Genomic DNA, 19,396 nt, shown 5'->3' with positions numbered 1-19,396 from the left:
GTGGGTTACGACCGATCTTGGATCTGCGAGTTTTGAATCGGAGCCTCCACAAGCTACCGTTCAAAATGCTCACGCAGAGACGCATTTTCGAATGCATCCGTCCCCAAGATTGGTTTGCAGCGATCGACCTGAAGGACGCGTACTTTCATGTCTCGATTCTTCCTCGACACAGGCCATTTCTGCGCTTTGCGTTCGAGGGTCGAGCATATCAGTACAAAGTCCTACCCTTCGGGCTGTCCCTGTCCCCCCGTGTCTTCACGAAAGTCACGGAGGGGGCCCTTGTTCCCATGAGAGAACAGGGCGTTCGCATCCTCAACTATCTCGACGACTGGCTCATACTAGCACACTCTCGAGATCAGCTATGCGAACACAGGGACCTAGTGCTCAGGCACCTCAGCCAGTTGGGTCTTCAGGTCAACTGGGAAAAGAGCAAACTCTCCCCTGTGCAGAGGATCTCTTTTCTCGGTATGGAGTTGGATTCGGTCGCCCAGACAGCGCGCCTCACAGAGCAGCGTGCTCAGTCGGTGCTGAACTGCTTGAACACGTTCAAGGGCAGGACAGCGGTCCCACTGAAACTCTTTCAGAGGCTCCTGGGGCATATGGCAGCAGCATCAGCGGTAACCCCGCTCGGCCTGCTACATATGAGACCGCTTCAGCACTGGCTTCACGGCCGAGTCCCGAGATGGGCGTGGCATCATGGCACTCACCGGGTGGCAATCACACCGGCGTGCCGCCAGACCTTCAGCCCGTGGTCAGACCCCTCGTTCGTGCGGGCAGGAGTCCCCTTGGAACAGGTGTCCAGGCATGCTGTGGTATTCACAGATGCCTCTGCCACCGGCTGGGGTGCCACGTACAACGGGCATGCAGTGTCAGGGGTGTGGACGGACCCTCAACTGCATTGGCACATCAACTGCCTCGAGTTGCTAGCAGTACATCTCGCCCTGACCCGCTTGAAAAGACGGCTACAGGGCAGGGACGTGCTGGTCCGTACGGACAACACTGCGACCGTTGCGTACATCAACCGACAAGGTGGTCTACGCTCCCGTCGCATGTCGCAACTCGCCCGCCATCTCCTCCTCTGGAGTCAGAAGCATCTGAGGTCGCTTCGAGCCATGTATGTCCCCGGCTTGCTCAACCGTGTGGCCGACGAGCTATCACGAGCTGTGCTCCCGGGAGAATGGCGACTCCACCCCCAGGCGGTTCAGCTGATCTGGAGAGAGTTCGGGGAGGCTCAGGTAGACCTGTTTGCCTCCTCAGAGACCTCCCACTGCCAGCTGTTTTACTCCCTGACCGAGGGAACACTCGGCACGGACGCACTGGCACACAGCTGGCCCCGGGGCCTTCGCAAATATGCGTTTCCCCCAGTGAGCCTACTTGCGCAGACACTGTGCAAAGTCAGGGAGGACGAGGAGCAGGTCCTTCTGGTGGCTCCCTATTGGCCCACCCGGACTTGGTTCCCAGAACTCATGCTCCTTGTGACAGTCCCTCCCTGGCCCATTCCTCTGAGGAAGGACCTTCTGACTCAGAGACGGGGCACCCTATGGCACCCGCGTCCAGACCTCTGGAAACTCCATGTCTGGTCCCTGGACGGGACGCGGAGGGTTTAGGTGACTTACCCCCTGAGGTACTTAACACCATCACTTCAGCACGGGCGCCGTCCACGAGACGTGTTTACGCCCTGAAGTGGAACCTGTTCGTCGAGTGGTGTTCTTCTCGCCGAGAAGACCCCCGAAGATGTCCGATAGGGTCTGTGCTTTCCTTCTTACAGCAGGGGTTGGAGCGTAGACTGTCTCCCTCCACCCTCAAAGTACATGCTGCCGCTATTTCAGCTTATCACGACCACATAGATGGCAAAGCAGTGGGAAAGCACGACCTGGTCGTCAGGTTTCTTAGGGGGGCGAGACGATTAAATCCTCCTCGACCCCCCTCCATACCCTCTTGGGATCTTTCCCTGGTGCTTCGAGCACTTCAGGATGTTCCCTTTGAGCCTCTGCAGTCAGTAGACTTAAAGCTTCTTTCCATGAAGACTTTGCTGCTGGTTGCACTGGCCTCTGTCAAGAGGGTAGGAGACCTGCACGCTTTTTCGGTCGACGAATCGTGCCTAGAGTTCGGGCCGGGTGACAGCCACGTGGTACTAAGACCCCGGCCTGGCTATGTGCCCAAGGTTCCTACCACTCCCTTCAAAGACCAGGTAGTGAACCTGCAAGTGCTGCCTTTGGAGGAGGCAGACCCAGCCCTGGCTTTGCTCTGTCCCGTTCGCGCTCTGCGTATGTACGTGGACAGAACTCAAAGCGTCAGGACCTCAGACCAGCTCTTTGTCTGTTACGGAGGCCAGCAGAAGGGAAAGGCTGTCTCCAAGCAGAGGATGGCCCACTGGATAGTGGATGCCATCGCCTTGGCTTACCAAGCACAAGGCGTGCCCTGCCCGCTCAGGTTGCATGCACACTCCACGAGAGGCGTTGCATCCTCCTGGGCGCTGGCACGTGGCTCCTCGCTAACAGATATCTGTAGAGCTGCGGGCTGGGCGACACCTAACACGTTCGCTAGATACTATAGCCTACGTGTAGAGCCTGTGTCCTCCCGTGTTCTCACCCTAGACGGGTAGAAGCACTGAGAGGTCTGGCTCTGTCGGCTTGCTGCACCCTACTGTGCACCCTTATTGCTCCAGAGTAAAACCTGTTGAGTCCTCCAAAACCCCTCGGCCCGGACTTGGCGGAGCGTCCGGTGCCAGGCCCTTATCCGCTGAATCCTTGAGAACCGGATCTGGGCTGGGTTCCATTTGTGTGACCCTACGGGGATCCCATATGTGTATATTCCACGGCTGCTCCTATCGGAAGCCCGTGTCTTTCCCTTGGGCTAAGTCACCCTTTATTTCATATGCAGTACAGCCTTCGGCTAGTCCATATGCATTTCCACATAACTCTTTGAAGAAGTGGCTTCCGCAGCGTTCCTTCCTAAACAGAAAGGGCACGCTTTCCCAGTGTTATCCAATATCTCACTGTATGGGTTATTACGGAACAACAGTGTCAGACTCACTCTGTGTAAGCCTCCGCCTATCGTCCTTCCAGGCAAGAAGGTGTAGAGGCTTGCACGGGGGCGCTGGATGGGGTGCAGCGGCTGTGGCGCTTTGGTAGGGATTCCTATTGGTCAGTCATGACCTACGTTGTAGTGACTGACCGATAGGGAACGTCTCGGTTACATATGGTAACCCTCGTTCCCTGAGGGAGGGAACGGAGACGTAGGTCCCGTCGCCACATCCGCTGCCGCCCGCCGGGTCGGCCAGCTTTCTCAGGCTTGGCTCCTCAGCAAAAAACTAGTGTGCAATCGCACCAGCTGCTCGTTTATACCCGCGCTAACGAGGGCGCGCAGCTGATACAAATGATTGCACGCCAATGTGTATTGGCTTGTTTTAGTTTCACTCGAAGTAGATTGGCCTCTCTAGCGAGATTCCTATTGGTCAGTCATGACCTACGTCTCCGTTCCCTCCCTCAGGGAACGAGGGTTACCATATGTAACCGAGACGTTTTTCAGTTAAAAACTAACATTTCAGTGTGTTCTTCTATTCCAGACTTGGGATAATAGTGCACAAGTTGTATTCTTTTATTATGCTTTTTAACAGCCTTAAGCTGGGTGCACACTGTACAATTTTGGCCACAATTTGGCTGTCTGAGACAAATTTAGCAAATCCTATAAGATTCCTCTGATCCTAAAATCGTAAGTTTTTGATCATTAGTTTGACATGTTCACCGACAGCCGATTAATAACCGCAATAACCGACGAAATTCTGGCGGTGTCAGAAGATTTGACTCGCAGTCCTGCAGTGTGACTTCTCCTACGACGACCGTCAAATTGTCTTCGTTTTTCAAGACAAGACATGATCAAAATTAACGTCAGAGATTTTTTTGTAGCCGCCATTTCAATCTCGTGTGTTTTCTTGTGTGCGTCCGTTAACCCATTAATGACAACTGAGATCTTACAGTGTGACATGGCTTACACTCGAAGGATCATCTTCGTACAGTCTGACAAGCAGAAATCGTAAAGGGCTATTAAAAATCGCAACTGACTTTAGTCTTCATTCAGTTTTATGATATTGAGCGGAGAGGCTGGGATAGTCTTCAGAAATTTAACTTTAGTATTCCACTGAAGAAAAAAGTAATACAGGATTTGAACAACATGAGTGAGTTCTCATTTTTTGGGTGAACTATTCCTTTAAGACTGTAATAGAATAAAATGTGGGCCCCAAACCATTGATTGTCTCCTTATAGATACATGCACGCCTATAAAATATTTATGTTCTTGTAAACCTCAATTCATTATAGCTGGCAGAACACTGATCGATTACTTTGTTACGGTCAAATCACAGTGTCTCAGACTATCTGCTGGCACTTACAGCTGTGATCCACTCACTAAATGTCAAAACGTGGGATGCTATTTATGAAGAAACATCTCTTGTTAGATGTTCAGCTGTAATAGTCACAGATGAGCACTCTCTTTTGCACCAGGTTATTTTCTCAGTTAAAGAGAAAGATCGAAGCTGAAATTCTACTGGGGCCACCAAGGCCCCTTTTTCCACATGTCGGCTTACTGCAGTCAATATAAACCACAAACCACCCCCCACCAGATACAGAAACAGGTTTCTAGTGAGGCTCGCTGATGTGCTCACGACATAGATGTGACAAATCAAATGGAATTTGAGATCAGGGGTCATTCATATTTCCATATCCTGTCTCTGTCCATTCAGCTTCCCCTTGGATGGATGCCAGGAAAACACCCAGTAAAATCGACCTGTACGATGTGCGCCGGCGACCTTGGTACTAATATGCGCTTCTGTGTGTGTGCTCTGAATTCTTTTTCATTTGTTCCCCTTTTTTATTGAACCTTCTAGTCTTTGTTCTCTCAGTTTAAAATTCTCCTTGAAAGAGATCCAAAATATTTATTTCTTTTTATCCAGGTATGTTCAAGGTGCGGCATCGCCCAAGGACATGCTGATTCTTGTTGATGCGTGAGTATTATGTGCTTTTTAAATTATGAAAATGATAAATCTTCACTTGAATTGTTCTTTCCTTCCCTCGCATACAGTACTTGTAACAAATCCTTCCCTCGCGCGTCAAAATGACCCGAAGCCCTAAAATTATAGCCTGAAATTATTTTTTTGGTCCAGAAAGCTTTTAATAATTTATTTTTATAATATTTGTTTTGTTTTTTTAATGCAATTTTTTGGAGATCTTTTTTATTATGTTTTATTTCATGTACCTTTCCATTTCTAGATTTTATCAATAAATAATATAATTTAAGCAAATGCTTCACATTTTTTGAACCTAAATTCAAAATAACCCCAATACCTGAAGTAATCATCTCAAATCCGCTCACATTCGATCAGTTTGGGTGTTTCTGTTGACCTCTTGTGAAAAAAAAAAATATATATAACATGATATTTCATGACTCTTGCCACTTGATGGCCTTATAGCTCTATATGAAGCAAATGAGTTGTTCTGCTGGGTCCTAAAGTCAGTTCTTGAGTGTATCTCTTCAATATGCATTCAGTTACACATGTAGACACTATAAAATAATTTTTGGTAAAGTTTAAGTTGTCCATGTATACTGAAGCATTCCCTGCATTCTATTCATTCTGAAGGGGGTCAAATTGACCCACGAGGGAAGGATTTGTTTGATTTTTTTTTTATTACAACCACATAATCTCCTCGAATCCAGTCAATTTTGTGTGTGTGTATTCATGGTTCAAGTGTGACAAAAGTTCTAAGGTCTTGGACCAATCTGATGAACCCTCAATAAAAAAAAAGAGTTTAGGATGGAGTTTAAAAGTATTTAGTCTTACATGCTGTGGCATAGATGTAGAGATGCCATGATATGTGTTGTGAGAAATCGGTTGAGTTGTGTTAGTAGTGAGTTACAATAACTCACAATTATGTTGTGTTTGACCAATCACAACACACAGGTCCAGCTGACCAATTAGAGCACATTTTGGAAGGAGGGCCTTCATAGAGACAGAAACTAAACAACAAACTATTTGCGCAACTAACCAGTGTTTATGAACATATCAAATTGCAAAATAATATGATTTCTCATGACACCGTATCTTCAGGAAATCAAACCTATATGAATGGCCAGCCCGATCTCACAGCAAATTGTACGAATTTATTTTACGAGGTGGCTAATTCGTACGAATTCATACGACCTCACTCGTACGAATTAGTATGATTTTTGCTAAATCGTACATATTTTACGAGTTGCCCAATTCATATGAATTTGTACGAATTACCTACCCCTGACCCCGCACCAAAACCTACCCATCACGTGGGTTTAGACAAATCTTACAAATTCGTACGAGTGAGGTCGTACGAATTCATACGAATTAGCCACTTTTTAATCACTCGTACAAATTCGTACGAATTGGTCGTGATATAGCGTTGGAATGGCTTTCTTATGGTTGTCTCAGCATATCAAAATTCCTGCATTTTTTTTTCAACCAAAAATTCTGTCGTCATTTACTTGCTGTAATTTTCTTAAATGATAACAGACTTTACATTTTGGTTGAACTATCTCTTTATCTGGCATTAACTGGCATTTGTATTGGTGTGTTGCAGGAGTGGAAGTGTGTCTGGACTGACCCTTAAACTGATCCGAACTTCTGTCAGTGAAATGCTGGAGACACTTTCCGATGATGATTATGTCAATGTTGTCCATGTAAGTATGATCATATGCTATGTGGGCACACTGCAAAGTTGGACTCACTCATACCATGTACTTGCAACAATTTATATTCATGCATAGTAACATTGCACTTTCTCATTCTGCTTTCCACAGTCCCTCACATACATTTCCATATTTTTCAGAGCTATTCTGGAACTTTGTGTTGCAGTGGTAATATTTTTTGTCACGTTTGCTGTAATATTCTTAATTTGCAAGATAGCATGTTAGCTAATTTGTAAGCTTGGATAGCGGCAATTTAACATCTGTTAAATGAGTAGCCTATACATGAATAGCAATATTTGTAGCAACATGTTGGCATCTCATTACTTTAAACAAGCAAAATTCTATTGACAAAGAAGCTATATTTTTTTTCTTTACGGTTGTTAAAGAAGTAGTTCACTCAGAAATTAACAATTTGTTTTATTTGCCGTCCTTCATGTCGTTAAAAACCCACGTAAATACCTTTCTTCCAAGAAAGATGCAGTACAGCTGAGCTGCCAGATTCAAAAAAATTGTAAGCAATTAGCAACTAGATGTTCAGTTTGGTTCTGCACAAACAAATGGATATAATAAACATTGTTTTTCACTACGTGAAGTTTTGATGAATAACAGTTGCAGAAAGCGCTTGTTACTAAAAGAAAAATGTGTATAAATGACAAACTGTCTACAGAAGGGGATTAAAATCTCAGAAAAGTGTGACAACCGTATTTAGCTGCAGCTGTACAGTAAAAAATGGAACAAGACATTGTTACTCTGGATTCAATTTAAAGTGAGTAGTTTCTATAGTTTGTGGGTTGCAGGTTGCTGTGTGGTGTGTGGTGTACAGTAACAACAGCATGTGTGTGTGTGTATAAGAGAGAGAGTGAGACAGAGGAGTTGTAATGAAATATGGATCTGGCTACAGCTTGCCACTTGAAAACAGGCGCTTAATGAAAAGGCTGCTTCTGGGCTCTGTGTGCTGAATTGAAAATGGCTGGACAAAGTGAGGGGAAGAGATCAGGCTGAGTGAGAAAGAGAAGGCCAGAGAGAAAAAAGGGAGGAAATTGCTATATATCATTCCTCTCGGAAGGAGCCTCCAATCCATCTTGGCTTGCTGATCTTTTACTCAGGTTCTGCCTGTTTGTTCTCAACTTATTTTTCCTCTGACCAAAGGAGTTCACATATGGAAGCTTGTTTCCGCCACAGAATGAAAATAAAAAAGGTAATTGCGACATTTTATTTCACAATTCTGACTTTATTTCTCAGAATTGCGAGATATAAAGTCAGAATTGCTTGAAATAAAGTCACAATTGCGTGTTATAACGTCAGAATTGCGAGATATAAAGTCAGAATTGCGTGATATAAAGTCGCAATTGCGTGTTATAAAGTCAGAATTGCGAGAAATAAAGTCAGAATTGCGTGATCTGAAGTCGCAATTGTGTGCTATAAAGTCAGAATTGCAAGATATAAAGTCAAAATTGCGTGATATAAAGTCGCAATTGCGTGTTATAAAGTCAGAATTGCATGATATAAAGTCAAAATTGTGAGAATAAACTATTCTGAGGAAAAAAGTCAGTCTTTTTTCCCCCCATAGAATTTGACTTTATAACTCGCAATTGTGAGTTTATATCTCACAATTCTGACTTTATAAAACGAAATTGCGACTTTATATCACGCAATTGCGACTTTATATCACGCAATTCTGACTTTATAACACGCAATTTTGACTTTGTAACACGCAATTGCGACTTTATATCACGCAATTCTGACATTATATTTTGCATTTCTGACTTTATAACACGCAATTGCGACTTTATTTCACGCAATTCTGACTTTATATCACGCAATTGTGAGAAAAAAAGTCAGAATTGTGAGATAAAAAGTCGCTATTATTATTTGTTTATTTATTTATTTCGTGGTGGAAACAAGCTTCCATACTCACAGGATGCTCATGTCCAAACCTGCGTTCTTGTTGGGGAGGTTGTTATTTCTTAAAGGGATAGTTCCCTGAAAAATTAAGATTTTGTCATTATTTACTAGGGTTGCCAACCGTTCCGTATAATACGGAATCGTCTCGTATTTGACACATAAAAGTCTTGTTCCATATTGAACTGATACGGAACGTACTTTGTTCCGTATTTTTGAGAAACGATTCAGTGCAAATCCATGACAGACACATAGCTTCTAATATATGTCAGACAGACTATGAACGAAGACATTTGTAGGCTATGATAAGAAAAAAACAACAGCGGTGCGGTAGATACTAATTTCTCTCCCTGTTTGTCTATGATCAGCCGCGTAGCGTTTTAACATCTTGGAACATCAGAGAATGCCCTTTTAATTGGTCGTTAGTCATTGTGAGTCACGTATCGTAGAAACGATGACAACAAGTGACAACAGCGGGAAATGTAAAAACGACTACCTCCGAGCAGTCGGCGAAAAGAAAGTTAACTATAATGGAAGTATAATTATATAAAGATTGCACTGCACTTCCTTAAAATGTTGTCTAATTAAATCAAAAATATTATTTTTTGCACTGGAAAGAACATTCTAGAAGTCTAATTCTATTAAATAAGTTTGCACAAGGCTACAGAAAACTGTTGTGTTTATTTTTCTTCAAATGCAGTCTAAGCCGATGAGTTTTGAATGTTATATGTTGTATTTGTTTAAATAAAAAATAAAACGTATTATAAACTAAACACATCCATATCTATGTGGTTCAGTCTGGTATATTGATTAGGCCTACTTTGCTATTCTATAAATATATAGGCCATCATTCAGGGGTTATTTTTCAAAATTTTCTTCCGTGGGGGCAATGACTTCTGCTCACACAAACTTGTTGTATGAATTCATTAGACTTGGAATAAAGTTCACAAGTTGAATGGACCACTGTTACGATGCTTTTGTGGTGTTTTGTTAAAGGAATAGTTCACTTCAAAATGAACATTCTTCATCATTTACTCACCCTTCATCCTTTACTCAGTTGTTCCAAACCTGTATGAATGTCCTTCTTCTCCTGAACACAAAAGAAGATATTGTGAAGGATGTCAATAACCAAACAGTTGATGTACCCTATTGACTTCCATTGTTGGAAAAAAATACTATGGAAGTCAATGGGGTACATCAACTGTTTGGAGATAATTTTAATTTTGTCTCCATTCATTGTAATCACATGAAAAAGAGTATCAAAAAGAAAGCCATACAGGTTTGAAATTATAAATCACATTCAGTTTTTGCACTCAGGGTTATATTGCCCCAAAAAATCATTCTTAGTATCATACTTTTTTTATTCTTCAGTAAATAAAGTTTGATTAATTTATTTTTTCACTTTTGAAAATGGATTTTGAGGTTTTCTTGCATTGGGGAATCACTGTTCCGATAAAGGATTAGCTCTGAGAGATCTGTCAACAGGATTCGCTTCAGGGAACGTATGCCAATGAGAGTGTAGCGTTGTGTTATGCATACTGTATGTGTGCGAGTGTGCTTGGGTGTATTTGAGCGAGAACAGAAATAGGCTGTGCCCACAGTCACATAAATGCATTACTTTGATACCCAAAGATCAAATTTGTTATGTGTTTGTACGGATCAGTAGTTTGAGAGCATCTGTAGTTTAAAATAAAAGGGCTATGTGGGCATTATGGGTAGACTAATCATTGTGTTGGCTGAATCTATAAATCTATAATATGCTGGTAGTGATTTGTTTTTAGAATGTTGATCACCGGTGTACACAATATGTGCCATATGGTAGCTGTTACATTTTCTGAATAGCGGAAAGTGAGGAGGATTATGATCGTTCTATATAGCTGTAATTATTTTAGCCATGTAGGACAAATACAATATCTGATCATTTCAGTTGTAAGTACAATTTAGACTATTATACATTTTGCTTGATAAACAACTTCTTTCATAAGAGATGTTATACATTCCTGCCAAGTCAGGAAGAACAACAAGACGTGGAAGGAAAATATATTGTAATGCAGGCTGGGTTTGGAATTTAATACTAGTGTGTTGCTTTTTGCATACAGCACAGTACATATGTATACACAATATGCTGTTTCACAATAATTTGTTATTCTGTACTGGATGTGTGTATGTATGCTGCAAGGTAGCTCTCGACTGTCTCTTACAAACAAATGTTGCTCATTTTAACAAGACTTTGTAAAATGATACCACATATACAGCCACCAATAACCCAAGGATTTCATAAATCTTCGTACATTTTTGAAAAGCCAACTGAAGTTAAAGGAAATTGAGATTTGGTCATTCATACAGTGTGATGTATGAATGATGCAGGCGGTTACACAAGATCATTAAAATTGTGTGTACGTGTAAAATGTAAAATGGTGTAAAATGCATTAATGCATGGCCACGTATACATGAAAAACATTAAAATTCAGTATATCAATTAGAGAAATTCAGAAATGCAATTAAATTGATTAAATTCATTGCATTGCACAGTTAAACAAATAATCAGAATTTATTTAAATTATTATCAAAGCACATATTTTCACCATCGATTATGCTACATAATTGCAAGTTTATATTAATATTAAAATATTAAAGGTTAAAAGAAGACAAGTGATGCAAATGCATGCTTGTTCTTTTTTTTCATAGATTGCACAGCCAAATTCAGCCTTTTGGCTTAACACAGGAGCTATTATCATTATAGATGGTGCGTATCCATGCAAATGTGACATTTATAGTGAAGGCAAGGCACATGAAATATGACATATTATGATAAAACAGTCTTCCTCTTTACTGGTCAGCTGAAGTGTCTCTAATTTCAGTCATTGTCTGAATAAATATTTGAAAAGTTATTTATGAAGGCAAATATTGGATCAATGTTATTGATGCTCATTAGGGCAGTGCTGTGGCAACTGCCATTGAATTGTTCAAGGATATTACCAGATTCATCATTTCAATTGGCTTATCTGTGGGGCAGATTTTCATAAGAAATTATTGACTAGTGTAATTGACTTGCAGCATGACAAACAATTTGAATGGTGAACTTAAGGCATTTAATTGGTCCCTTGAGGTTACTCTGGTTTTAAGAGGTGGATGTCATGCAGGAAACGTGTTTCCAACCTTCGTCTGGTTGGCGATGAACAATGGAATAAAAGTCTCAGTTTATGAATCAGTTTTTTTTTTTCCCTCTCTGTTAAATGTTTACGAGCTCTTGACAATGAGCATGATCAGGAGACTTCCTAAAGCTCAGTGATTGTACAATCACTGAGCTTTAGGAAGCCTCCGGAGCTGAAGTTGTGTTATGGTAATGGGCGTTCCGTTTCCGACATGCGCTGTTAGTGGTAGACCAATCACAACATACTGGGCCATCTGGCCAATCAAGGCAGAGTAGGCTCGCGGAAAGGAGGGGTGTAGAGAGAATGAATCTTCGGATGAGTCGTTTGAGAATCATTGAAAAATGTGGTGATGTGCAATGTATATTATGAGAAAAAGATTTTTTTTTGTTGTTTTTTTTTACCTTTGATGCATGCAAACCTGTAGGAGACCTCCAAAACAAAAGTAGGAACCTTTAACATGGCATAATAGGGGCACTTTAATAGATCTTTATTTACACAGCTGTATGAATCTGACAATCACAGCAGTCATCTTTTTATTCTTGCAATTAATCAGATTGTTATCAGTAAACATTTATACCCTTAATTATGCTGCCTACATACACATACATATAATTATATATACAGATATTACAATAATTTAAGCTAAAATAATAAATGAAATTAACTATTGGTTTTATAACCATGTCATAAGTATAATAAACTGACTAAATTTCACATTTCATGATGCACTGTATTATTGATCAAATAATTAGAATTTAATCAAGTTGTTATGAGAGAAATGATGCTGCATAATATTTGTAATTTATAACATAACATATATGTTCTGTCTGAATACTCAATTATGATTGGCTGAAAGATGTGCAATAAAACCGTTTCATTTTTAAGTTCCAAGTCAGTTTAATCACCATTCTATAGTTTGATTATAAACTTGTAACATACTGTATGCCTACATTTTATGTAAAATCAATTCATCTTTCAGCGAGAAACAGTTTTCGTGACAGTTTGTCATTCTTGCTAAATAGACTATTTTTGGAAGATATGCAACCCCTCTGCTTCACATTTGGGTTATGATTATTACTGTATAGAAGCAGTTGTCTATTTTTTATTCTATTCTTATTTCTCAATAGGAATTTTAGAAGAAGCACCTGAGGGAATTTTAATGCTTATCTTAAACATAACTTAAAACTTCTTTAAATCCCCTGAGCTTTGAACGAGCAGCCCCCGAGAAATAAATGCTTCCTCAGGGAAGCGGCATGACACGACAGAATTAGAACACTCTCGTTATAAACATCGAAGCCATCTTTGCTGTGAGTCTGCGCCGTCTGGTGTGTGTAGGGGTCTTTGTATCATCAGTTTGTCCTATTCCTCTATTTATAACCCGGCGTATGCTGAGAGCAGTGAGTCACGGGGGCCACCGTGGTGATAATTTCAAGCGTTAATTAAATATTCAGTCAATCCTGGAACAACTAATCGAACCATGACTCATCGGTTCATTCAACAGACACTGACATCTGATCCCACAATTACATCAATGACTGGCGCATGCCTCCTGATGACACTTCTTTGTCCGGCGAGAAATTCAGAGTGAGAAAGCCTTTCAGGTTGACATGAGTAAAAAACTAAGAACCGGATCATTAAAAATAGAAGAAAGACATGCAGCATTACAGTAAACGGGGGTGGTTTGAAGGTGTGTTCTGCTTGCATATGCCACAGGAAGTGCTCCATGTGCTTTTTCATGTCCTCGGGGAGAGCTCGAGTTATACAGTAGTAATCATTTTAATGTTTGCGTGAGCTTGCACATACCTTCTCATTAGCTGTAATGGTCCCATGATTGACTCACACCTGTTAATCATTCTGACTTTTCCTATTGTTGAGGTTAGAGGCGCTGTGTCTGGAAAAGGTACAAATTGGTTTCCAATTTGTTGTGAATTGATATATTAAATAAACTGTTATTTATATTAAAATGAACTGTGCATGAAAAGTAGCTCATTTTAAACACAATGTCTGCTTTTAATTGCAGAAAGATTTTTTTTTAAATTATTATTGTTTTTATTATTTTTGTTATTAAATTTAATTTAATATTATATATATATATTATTTTTTTGTTGTATTATTATTATTTTTATTTATTTATTTTGCATTTTCATGCCCCACGTTTTTTTTTTTACATGGATTGCAAACCTCATATGAAGTGAATAAAAAAGTACAACTGCTCATATAATATTTAGTTTAACACCCTGAGGTTGAAACCATAAGAAGTAACTTTTTTTTAAAGATTTGTAGAGTTGTAATCAGAGTTTGCAGTATTCCATATACTGTTTATCCTTCTTTTTTCCCCTGTGTTCATTCTCCCCCTTTTCTCCTCTTTCCTTCCTCTACCCAATTCTCTTTTCTTGTTCACAATCTCTCCTCACACACGCTCCAACTTTGAAGTAACAGGTTCACAGAGGTCAGCTGCTATAAGTGACAGAACACAGAGAGCCCTACCTGAACAGAAAATTAGAAACTTGTAAGGGTATCCAGCTTGTCAGCTCAAATTATTTTCATCACTGACTCTACCAAACACATACGCATACTCGCAAACACCTGCAGTTTCTGACCCCAGTATATAGATCTCTTAAGTCACACACACTTTTTTGGAACTCTGAAAAGTCTTGCTGAGAATTAACAATGAGAAGACCAATGATTTTCCACTTACTTACTGTATGCCTCTCTATCTATCACACTCTCCCTCTTTTCTTTCAGTTTAACACAAAAGTGAATAACACAGCATGTTTCGACCACTTGGTTCAAGCTAACGTTCGCAATAAGAAGATCTTGAAAGATGCAGTACAGAACATTACAGCCAAGGGCATTACCAACTATACCAAAGGCTTTGAATTTGCCTTCAATCAGCTCTCAAATGTGAGTATTTTTTTGTTTTTTGTTTTTTGTTTGTTTTTACATTTAAGAAAGCTATCTATGAATTGAAACAATCAGTCAGTGGTCAGCAGGCATAAATCTGCACGTTGTGTGATGAAAGAGTGTCTATATAAGATATCACTCTGCACCCTCCCTTTACGGATAATATACAGTTTGATATATTAGCCTACATATTATCCTTCCCTCCAGTCAGTGGTGGATTTGGTCATAAATGGACTTCTAAACAATTTACTATGCCACAAGTAGGGGGTTGATATCCCCGCTAGAATCACCTCCGTATAGTAATATTTGTTTTTTAAGAGGGTGCTGAACTGATACTGATTAAACCTTATAAGTTTTAGTTGTAAAGTATTGTTGTGTTCTGCTGACCTCTGCTGTTTATGCTAGGTAAATGCATATGATTGTGCTCATTTCAGTCAAACATCAGCAGAGCAAACTGCAACAAGATTATAATGCTGTTTACTGATGGAGGCGAGGAGAGAGCAGAGGACGTCTTCAGCAGATACAATATTGACAAAAAGGTGTGTGTGTGTAGGTCACCATCAGTCTAAATCTATCTATCTATCTATCTATCTATCTATCTATCTATCTATCTATCTATCTATCTATCTATCTATCTATCTATCTGTCTATCTGTCTATCGTTCTATCTTTGGGGTGACATTTTTACTTTAGGAAAATAAAGAACACAATTATGGAGGACCAAACCTGGAGAATGAATGAATGAATGAATGAATGCATGAATGAATAAATAAATAAATACATAAATAAATAAATGTATTCCCCGGATTTCCGTGTTTTCACTGTTATACGGTAGGGGGCGCGATCACGCATCTTCTGATAGAGTACAGAATCTCTGGATCAAAACACAGGCGAAGAAGAAACAGATACAAGCGACAGCATGTAAGCAGATGCATGTGTAAAATAACGCAATGATCAACATTAAACGGCATATAAATCAAAACTGCACAATGTTACCAAGTGAAATCTCTACCCAAGACGAGGTATAGGACTGTGCAACCTTAGGGGGTGTTGATGGAATTGATACTCATACAACAAAATATTCTGGTGCCTATGAAACAAAATGTTGGCGCTGGCTGGCAACTTTTTCAAAAACGCGATCGGGGAAAGAGTTTATTAAAGAGAAAGGGATAAGGGAAGAGATAAGGCAAAGAATTTTCTTATTTCTTCCTGTTTTTTATTTTATTTTTAGATTTATTTTTGTTCTTTTTGACTTTTATTTATTATTTATGTAATTATTTGTATTTTAACTTATTTTTATGTTTATTTATGCATTCATATATTTTTATATATTTATTTTATATTTATTTCCAGATTTTTTATTTATGCTTTTATTTTTTATTATATTCTTTTTTTTACTTTTCCATGTCTAACATGTGAGGAAGGCAGTCCTTGCATAGCTCCATTGGTTGAGCACAAAAACATTAAAGAATAAATAAAAGTTTAAAAAGTACAAATTAATACAGAAAAAAATAAATGTAGAAAGAAAAGTAATACAACAATAAAGTCAGGATTAAAAAAATTAGTTATATATGTTTTTATCCAGTCATTTATTCCTTTATTTATTTTCCCATTATTACATTGATTGATTGATTGATTTTTAACTTGCCGGTTTGGTTCTCATTACACATTCTCGTAATGTCTATACATCTTTCCAAGTGTATAATTAACTCTAATTCACTGATTTGATTGAAATCATAAGCAGTACAAGCAAAAATGCTATGGTGTGAAAATTATTTTTACATTTAAAGGTGCAGTGTGTGATTTTTACCGGCATCTAGTGGTGAGGTTACGAATTGCAACCAACAAAAGTAACGGTGGCCGACAGGAAAATATGTCATCGTCTGAGACACCAGAGAGTAGCCAGTTCAGCAGTGAGGTTTCTTTACAAGAATAAATTAAGAAATTATGTATACTTAATTATTTAGTAAAACTATATATTATTGCGAATATTATTGTTACTTGCTCATCATTGAGTCAGTGTTTTATTCGCTGAACTAAGCTTGGCTCCTTGCACAAAGAGCAACATAGTAACGAAATGCGTTTGTCCGTTTAGGGCTACTGTAGAAATGTGTCTGCGCATTTCAATGTGAGGGGACCCGCGGTGTATGTAGATAGAAACTGCTCATTCTAAAGTACTACAAATATAACGGTTCATTAAAGGTGGGGTATGTGATTTGCAAAACGGCCGGCAGATTTTGAAAATACACAACTCATAAGGTCCTACCTACTTCTCCTCCAAGGCTGGCTCTGACTCCACCCATTCGAAAAACATGGACGCGAAATCAAGCACGAGCGAAAACTCAGATGCCCGTACATAGATACAATCGCTCACATTAGCTTCCTCCCCAAACAGGTTGTTTAGCTAGCTAGTTCTACATATGGCTGGGCTATAACGTTAGAACAGCTACAATTCTCGTGCGCATATCGTCAGTAAAGACAGTTCCATGATTAGTTGTAAATACTACAAGATAATCGGCTTCTCACCTGTCAAGCAGAAAAAATGCCGCAGCCGCATCTGTTGGTAGTCCTTCCTGGTCCTTCAGTTGCCGCCAACGTTGAAAAGCATCGCCTAGAATAACCCTTGTTTTAGACCTTTCTCTTTCGGCCGTTTTGTTCGCAATAGGCTTTATGCACAGCTTCACTACTTCCTGAACTTCAGCCAGTCCTTTGTTTCCTGTCTGTCATTATTGGACAAACTGATTAGTCCAGGTGTGCCTGATTATTGTTACTGAGGCCAGGCACACCTGAATTAATCAGTTTGTCCAATAATGACAGACAGGAAACAAAGGGCTGGCTGAAGTTCAGGAAGTAGTGAAGCTGTGCATAAAGCCAATTGCTCTCTCGAAAATAGATTTCCTTTTCTGTGATGGTGTCTTGTCTGACATTCTCCAAACAGAAGCAACTATACCTTCTCCTTCTCTCTCTGTACCGAGGCGACTTGCACTTCCTGTGACTGGGCCACGAGCTTTGAGTATGCGCACGAATGGGACACGCGCGCGAGGGGGGTGGCGGGAGAGGGGCATGGTAAGACCGTTTGAGTGACGCATTCTCTGTCCAATGATTCTAGACGGTCTTGAAAATGATTGGCTGGAGATTTTCGAGTCCTGCCCGTTCCACAGATGATTAAATTGCTTAATTTTCATTTCAGTGCCTCTAATTTACAGCCAGCAAGTGGGTCAGGAATAGGATTTCAAGTAATTTTGAAAAAAATTTCAAAAAAGAAAATCACATACCCCACCTTTAAGTAAGGTCTTTATACACCACTGAAAACTTATTTTTCAAGGTAGTGACGAAACGTGCTCTGTAGTGCTGTTTTTTCACTGTCGGCTGCGGTAGAAACATGACGACACAATATGTCGACCTCCATAGAAGGGGGTGCCCGCGGTTATGGAGATATTAATGTCTCATTCTAAGGTAATAAAAATATAACGGTTCATTATGCAAGGTCTTTATACACCACTGAAAACATAGTTATGGATCTTATATTGCATTTCTGTCAATAGATCCTCAGAAATATTACACATTGCACCTTTAAATATTATAATTCTAAAACATATTTTGTATAAACGTATTATATGGATTCATTAAATGTCCTTAAAAAGGCCGCATCTTCATATTATTTAATTATTTATTTAAATAATACATTATCTTTTTGGCATGATACAGTTACAGTACATTTGTGTACTATGCTGTTTGTTCGCAGGTGCGAGTGTTCACATTCTCTGTTGGTCAACACAACTATGACACGGGGCCAATAAAGTGGATGGCCTGTGCTAACAAAGGTAAGTGTTCCTTTGCCCAGTCTGTGTTTGCCCCCTAGTGGCTGAAGTACAAATATAATTCTCACATCTCACAGCCTCTTTAAAAGGCTCAGCATTGGATTGCAAAATAAAAAACAATAAATGACACCATGACGCTATGTTTTCTAGGATATTTCTACGAAATTCCTTCCATTGGAGCCATCCGCATAAACACACAGGTCTGTATGACGCCAAAGTGTTTTTAATGTGATTTGTTTATTTTGATAGTTGCTCTTGTTTAGGAGTATGTGAATGTCCAAGGATGATCTAAATTTGATTGCTTTGTGGTGTTTACTGTTGCTTAGGAATATCTAGATGTTTTGAGTAGGCCGATGGTCCTTGCAGATGCTAAACAAGTGCAGTGGACCAATGTTTACCTGGACGCTCTGGTACAACCTCTTCCTACAAACGTCATAGAAACCATTTAAAAGGTGTTATATGCTTCATTGTTTTCTGTGTTCTCTTCATGACCTCAGGAGTTGGGCCTAGTCATCACAGGCACACTACCTGTATTCAACAAGACCAAATCCAGGGTGGGAGGATCTCAGAACCAGGTCAGTCAATAGGTCAATAGTTTGGAAACACTCACAAATTCTTATATAATTATTTTAAAATATAGGGTAACCAAACAGTTTGATATATACAGTATAGACAGGCCTATGTATTAAATACAGTACACTACCGTTCAAGAGTTTAAGGACGGTAAGATCTTTTTTTTTCCAAGTAACGTATGCTTTCCAAGACTACATTTATTTGTTAAAAATACAGTAAAACAGTAATATTGTGAAATATTATTACTATTTAAAATAATGGTTTTCTATTTTAAAATATTTTAAAATTCATTAATTCATCATTACTCTAGTCTTCTGTCACATTATCC

General features: G+C 39.7%; 1 protein-coding gene across 9 annotated transcripts in view; it reads left to right on the top strand.

Moving 5' to 3' along the window:
- Nucleotides 1-19,396, top strand: part of LOC143696854 (voltage-dependent calcium channel subunit alpha-2/delta-1) — a 157,551-nt gene that overhangs the window by 85,988 nt on the left and 52,167 nt on the right. For all 9 annotated transcript variants that reach the window (XR_013186066.1, XR_013186067.1, XM_077193648.1 and 6 more), the window contains exons 8-16: nucleotides 4,742-4,811; nucleotides 4,952-5,002; nucleotides 6,606-6,705; nucleotides 14,517-14,675; nucleotides 15,110-15,214; nucleotides 18,420-18,498; nucleotides 18,646-18,695; nucleotides 18,822-18,905; nucleotides 18,993-19,070. Coding sequence is in view for 7 of the 9 variants with exons in the window: in XM_077193648.1 (XP_077049763.1) it covers nucleotides 4,742-4,811; nucleotides 4,952-5,002; nucleotides 6,606-6,705; nucleotides 14,517-14,675; nucleotides 15,110-15,214; nucleotides 18,420-18,498; nucleotides 18,646-18,695; nucleotides 18,822-18,905; nucleotides 18,993-19,070 (776 nt within the window). In the remaining 2 variants the exon portion in view is untranslated. The remainder of the gene's footprint in view (nucleotides 1-4,741; nucleotides 4,812-4,951; nucleotides 5,003-6,605; nucleotides 6,706-14,516; nucleotides 14,676-15,109; nucleotides 15,215-18,419; nucleotides 18,499-18,645; nucleotides 18,696-18,821; nucleotides 18,906-18,992; nucleotides 19,071-19,396) is intronic.

The sequence above is a fragment of the Siphateles boraxobius genome, unplaced genomic scaffold (assembly GCF_051911475.1).
Source record: "Siphateles boraxobius isolate OS27281-9 unplaced genomic scaffold, OSU_SipBor_1 31, whole genome shotgun sequence".
Lineage (NCBI taxonomy): Eukaryota > Metazoa > Chordata > Actinopteri > Cypriniformes > Leuciscidae > Siphateles > Siphateles boraxobius.
Note: the sequence above shows the minus strand (reverse complement) of the source record. Positions and strands in the feature narration are given on the sequence as shown.